The sequence below is a fragment of the Corvus brachyrhynchos genome, unplaced genomic scaffold (genome assembly GCF_000691975.1).
Source record: "Corvus brachyrhynchos isolate BGI_N302 unplaced genomic scaffold, ASM69197v1 scaffold544, whole genome shotgun sequence".
In the NCBI taxonomy this organism is placed as follows: Eukaryota; Metazoa; Chordata; class Aves; order Passeriformes; family Corvidae; genus Corvus; species Corvus brachyrhynchos.
In genome coordinates, this window is record NW_008238325.1 from 2,733,783 (window position 1) to 2,739,917 (window position 6,135).

General features: G+C 44.0%; 1 protein-coding gene across 1 annotated transcript in view; it reads left to right on the forward strand.

Moving 5' to 3' along the window:
* Positions 1-6,135, forward strand: part of PLCH1 (phospholipase C eta 1) — a gene marked incomplete at its 3' end in the record, with an annotated part of 46,598 nt that overhangs the window by 27,330 nt on the left and 13,133 nt on the right. The window contains exons 9-13 of the mRNA XM_017734412.1: positions 1-48; positions 1,821-1,941; positions 2,796-2,967; positions 4,472-4,579; positions 5,151-5,312. The exon at positions 1-48 is cut by the window's left edge and continues 201 nt beyond it. Coding sequence (XP_017589901.1) covers positions 1-48; positions 1,821-1,941; positions 2,796-2,967; positions 4,472-4,579; positions 5,151-5,312 — 611 coding nt within the window. The remainder of the gene's footprint in view (positions 49-1,820; positions 1,942-2,795; positions 2,968-4,471; positions 4,580-5,150; positions 5,313-6,135) is intronic.

Here is a 6,135-nt window from a genome sequence, read left to right on the forward strand (position 1 = left end):
CGCCAAAGGGGGGCTGGGGCTGCGCCTCCGGGGGCTGCTGCTCCGGGGGCTGCTGCTCCGGGCACGAGGCCAGGGCCAAACACCCAGCAGGATGCTGGGCTGGCTCAGGCACTGCAGCGCTTTCTGACCACTCAAAACTGAATTTTTCTGTTGCACATGATCACCTTGGGCAAGCACCGCAGGCACCAGAGAATCACAGAATGGTCGGGGTTGGAAGGGGTTCTAAAGATCATCCAGTTCCAGCCCCCTGCCATGGGGGAGCGTGGAGATCACACTGGATTCTTGTTTAAGCTCTGCATGATTTAAATAATAACAAAACATTCATATTTTTAGATCAGTATTTGTATTTTTCTTTTCCAGAAATAAATGAAATCTTTTGACAAAGTTAGACTCAATATTAATTTTTTATGACTAGCATTACAAAAAGTCATCTGGAGAAAAAATATTGTTAATCTCTATTTAAAAATTAATTAGAGAAAATGAACCTGAGAAAATTGGGCAGTTGCCTTCTGCAGAACACTCGGCAGCATTATTTTGCTTGACCTCAAAGCTATCGCAGCTACTTCAGAGCCCGGGGAATAGCTCTGCAGCTTTCTCCTTGGGAAGTTTAACTGCCTGTAGAGGCAACAGCAGTGACAAGTTTGGTGCAAATTCAGGGTACAGGCGTTCCTTAGGAAAAGCATTCTTATGCTGGTCCATTCTACATGTGCTGGATTTGATGCTACTCTTCATACAATCAGTTATAAAGCTGCAAGTTAAATTGGGAGTGGGAAAAGATAAATTCTTTTTAAATAGTTTGTCTTCAGAAGCAAAAACTGCTTTCCCAAGATAGCTGTAAAGGTTATTTGACATATTACACTTTCTAGTTTTATATATGAGGAAAAAAACCTCAATTTAATACAAGGGAAAAAACAGTTCTAGGATGCAGAGTTCCAGCCCCCTGCCATGGGGGAGCGTGGAGATCACACTGGATTCTTGTTTAAGCTCTGCATGATTTAAATAATAACAAAACATTCATATTTTTAGATCAGTATTTGTATTTTTCTTTTCCAGAAATAAATGAAATCTTTTGACAAAGTTAGACTCAATATTAATTTTTTATGACTAGCATTACAAAAAGTCATCTGGAGAAAAAATATTGTTAATCTCTATTTAAAAATTAATTAGAGAAAATGAACCTGAGAAAATTGGGCAGTTGCCTTCTGCAGAACACTCGGCAGCATTATTTTGCTTGACCTCAAAGCTATCGCAGCTACTTCAGAGCCCGGGGAATAGCTCTGCAGCTTTCTCCTTGGGAAGTTTAACTGCCTGTAGAGGCAACAGCAGTGACAAGTTTGGTGCAAATTCAGGGTACAGGCGTTCCTTAGGAAAAGCATTCTTATGCTGGTCCATTCTACATGTGCTGGATTTGATGCTACTCTTCATACAATCAGTTATAAAGCTGCAAGTTAAATTGGGAGTGGGAAAAGATAAATTCTTTTTAAATAGTTTGTCTTCAGAAGCAAAAACTGCTTTCCCAAGATAGCTGTAAAGGTTATTTGACATATTACACTTTCTAGTTTTATATATGAGGAAAAAAACCTCAATTTAATACAAGGGAAAAAACAGTTCTAGGATGCAGAATTCTCATCTGACTGACTGTCGTGTTAGTCTGAGCTCAGCTGGCAGGTCAGAGGAGATGGAGTGAGAGGTGGCAAGGGGTGGGATGAACCTCGTTGGCCCCGGCATGGTTGAGCAGGTGAGCTCTGCTGGCAGCAGGAGCACAGGAATGGTTGAGATCAGAGACATCTCTTAATGTCTGACTTTTCTGGTCTTAACAGTGGATTGCTGGGATGGCCCGGATGGGGAGCCCGTGGTGCACCATGGCTACACCCTGACTTCCAAAATCCTCTTCCGGGACGTGGCAGAAACCATCAATAAATACGCCTTCATCAAAAATGAGTAAGTGTGGAGCCAGCTTTGAAGCTACACCTGTTTTTCCGTAGTTAATCCCACATGGGAAACAACCATCAAGCCCAGGGAGTGCAAATATTCCTTTAAACACATTAGGGTTGATTCTGTTGCCCTGTTTATTGCCCGTGTTGTGGTTATTGTTCTTCCCATCAGTTGAGAGAGAGAGCTCTGCCTGAGTTGAACCTTTGGTGCTCTTAAACTCAGTAAGGCTTTGGACAGTCTGACACTGCTGAATATCTTCCGATAGAACTTCCCACTCGCATCCACAGGGAAGTTCTCCTGAAAAATCAATACTGTGATGTTCTTTACCTACTGAAAATACTTTATTTCAGCAAGAAAATTGAAAAGCTGTCACATGTGTAGTGTGAGGAAATACTGAGGTGTGGGATAGTGTTCTGAATCTGTTTGATTTGCCATGGTGCTTTATAACAGTTTATTATGAAAACTGTGGACTTAAACCATATATATATATACACATACACCCAGCAGTCTCAAATCATGAGTGGGTGTAGAGAATTTTGAGTAGTCTAAGAGAATAAAAGGAAAATACTTCCTTCTCTTTATTTAAAAAAAAACACCCAACAGTGGATGTGTGGGAAAAAAACAACCAAGCCCAAAAGTTTGGTGTTATTGATGAGAAATACGAGGTGTTACTTTAAGAACTAAAGGAGGTGGTTCTTCATTTGGTGTGGGGTTGGTGTGGGGTTCCTTGTCATAGAACCCTTGGGCTACCAAGAGGTTAGAAAGCAGTGGGGCAAATTTGTGGAAGAACTCAGCTGTTCCATCCACAGGTGTTGTCTCTCCTCACACAGCTGTGACAGTGTCTGGGGGTTTGTTTCCAGGTTTCCAGTGATACTGTCCATTGAAAACCACTGCAGTATTCAACAGCAAAAGAAGATTGCCCAGTACCTGAAGGAGATATTTGGTGACAAACTGGACTTGTCATCTGTGAGCACTGGAGATCCCAGACAGCTTCCCAGCCCTCAGGATTTAAAAGGGAAAATTCTAGTGAAGGTAACTTGCTGCTGGGCATGTTCAGAATGCAACAAAGTCAGCTTGTGATATTTATTGTAGATTTTCTTTGGAGGACCAGTTCATACCCCTTTAGTATCTAAACGTTATCTGACAGTCCTTCCTTGGACAAAGTACTTTGGAGTGACAGAAAAGTGAAGATTTCCTGCCTTTCCCCTCACCCAGCTCTGAGCTGTGGTTCATGGAGTGGAGCTCTGTTCATGGTCCATCTGCCGTGTTTGTGGGAGAGGAGCAGCTCAGGAGGAGCTGGAGGAGGCCCCGGAGCCCTGGAGTTGGTGCTCTGTGCAGGATTAATTGTGTGAGCCTCTCAGTCCAAACAGATTTGCTCTGAAAGGAATTTCAAAGGCCAGGATGGATAGAACAGGAAAGAGGCACAAGGCAGACCTCTGAGAGGATGATTAATAGAGTTCTGCCCTATTAGATTGTCTCATTTACTCAGACACCTGGGGGCAATTACTTCTGTGTGAACTCTCAGGAAACTCTGGTTCTCCCTCTCTCCTTGGTATCAGTCTGGCTACAGGGATTCACAGTTCCAGTCTGATGTTAGTTTGAACACCCTGCAGGGCACAGTACAGAGCTGACCCTGAATTAGAAGCCCTTTGAGTGCTCAGCCGTGATTTTGCATTTCACTGTGCCGGTTTTCTGGGGTAGCTGCTGGTTAATGAACTGTGCAAACGTGGGGCTGGTGTTTGAGGGATCCACAGGGAGTTGTGTGTAATGTCACTCACATGAGAAATCCCAGGGCACTGCACTAAAGGCAGGAGAGGCTGGGTGTTCTGGGTTCTTACCTCAGCTTCTGAGCTGGCTTTTCAGCACATCTGAGGCTGTAATTTCAGTGTGATCCTCCAGCTCTCACTGCTAGAGCCCTGTGGGTGCAGACTGCTGTGGAGCTGAGCTGTTTTCAGAATGAGAAATTCTATCTCGAGCATCACAGGATCCCTGCACAAAGCTCTGTCTCCCATCTCCTGCTCAATTTAAGCAGCTCTATTGGAAAAGATAAAATCAGACTTAGGAATCAGTACCTTGTTGAGAAGTAAGCCAGCTTCTCATCTTTTTGCTGTTGTTTTTGCTCTTTTTATACATTTTCCTTTGAAAGGCAGTATTGATTCACTAGCCAAACAATTTCAAATAATGGCATCATTTTCATCCTGTAAGTGTATATAAAGAGTCATTCTAATAACACTCATGGATTTAAGCCAGTGTAAAGGTACCAACATGAAGTGAATTTGACCCACTCATTAGCAGCAGCATTATTAATTTCAAAATGCAGCCTAAAAATCAATCTTCTGCATCTTGAATGTCATTCCTGTCTCCCACTGATGAAGCAGGTAGGCTGAGAACATTTCTGTGCACTGAAGCAATATCACAGAAGTTTAGTAGGTGATTTATTTAGGAGCAGTTGGTAAAGCAAGAGGATCAGACTGGGTGCAGTAATTAACACTGACCACATGCACATTTACTGGGGGTGTGTTTTTCCTCATTTTAGGGTAAGAAGTTGCCCTGCAGCCTTGGAGCAGATGCTGAGGAAGGAGAAGTTTCAGAAGAGGACAGTGCTGATGAAATTGAGGATGACTGCAAGTTAAAGCCCTGCTTTGTATGTGCACACAGTCAGCTCCCAGAGTGTGACAGCTCTGCATTTCTTACATGCACACTCCATGTCCTACTTACAGTTGTTAGCAGAGTTTTTAATTTCTAAGTTTTTAATTCCTGTGTCAGGTTCATGCTGTTCCATAGGATTCATTTTTACTTGAAGTGCCTTATGTAAGAGACTGGTTTGAGTCTGTATAGTCTGGATGACTATTAACAGGAAGTGCTTCCTTTTTTAACTGTTTGGAGCAGGAATCTAATGTTTAGGTTGTCTCTAAGTGCATTAGCTGAGAATTCATGCTCTTCTGGAAGAGAAGGTGGGGCTTGTGAGAGCTGTGAGGCAGAGAGAGCCCATGGCCAGGTCTGTGGGGGGGTCTTGGGGGGCTCTGTGAGCTGTGTTGGGAGGACTGAGGGGAAAAAGAGAAGGGAAAGGGCAGTTAAACCACAGGTAGAAGAGCAGAATCAGGCAGGATTAGGCAAGAAGTCTTTTCTTGCAGAGGAAGGAAATGTGTGACCCTCAGTGTGCAGTGGGGTGGACTTGAGCGTCTACTTGACCTGGGTTTCCTGGTGTCTTTCAGGGTAATGGTGCAACTCAGCACCAGGTGGAATCTTTTATACGAACAAAACTGGAATCTCTGCTAAAAGAATCCCAAATCAGGGACAAAGAGGATCCTGACAGCTTCACTGTGAGAGCCCTGCTGAAGGCAACTCACCAGAGTTTCAATGTGAACCTGAAGCAGGTACGTGGGCTCTCCCTTCGCAGCCCCTGTGAGGATTGGACAGGGCCATGTGTTGCACAGTGCTTCAGATGAGAGAGCCAAGAGCTTAGGAACTGGATGCAAACTCCAGGGACATTAAATACAGAGTGAATTTTCTGTGGAGATGTGCTTGCTCTGGAACCAGTGTAGCCAGAAGGGTCATGTGTGTGTAGCTCTGCTTTTTGCATGTCTTCCCACTCCGTGGGGTTTATGTATTCCCTGTCAGTTTTTCCAAAACTGGCCCTGGGAGACTTTTCCCTGAAGCCTTCCTTGATGACAGAAAACTCCCTTGGCCTGTGCTGCTGCTTGAGGTGTCTGGGGAAGGTTTTGCTGTGCTGGGAAGGGGCTGTAAGAGTGAAGGATGAAGCATCTGCCCCAGGAGAGGGGTTATTTCAGACTGGCTTTGAAGCATGACCCAGTCACTTTGCTGGTTCCTTTTGGCCTCCAAGGTCAGAAAAGTGGGATTGCAGAGAGCAGACTCCTCATATCAGTAAATATGGTCAGAGGAGAGCATTTCAGTTTCATTTTGTGTTGAGGTAATTGCATTTGACAGGCTCCCTGGTATTGGGGAGGGGACTGGTCCCTGGAGAGCATTTGAGGCAGTCTTGGTTAAAGAATGCAAATTTCCATCGGGGGGTTGGATGTGACACCTGAGATTGCCCATCACATGTCATCCACATGACCAGAATACTGAGATCCTCCAGTAATGCCAGTGCATTATTCAAACATCTGTCAGGTAATACAAAGTGCTGGAATTTTCTCATTGATTTATTTTAATTTATGAAGGAACATTTAGAGATCTCTT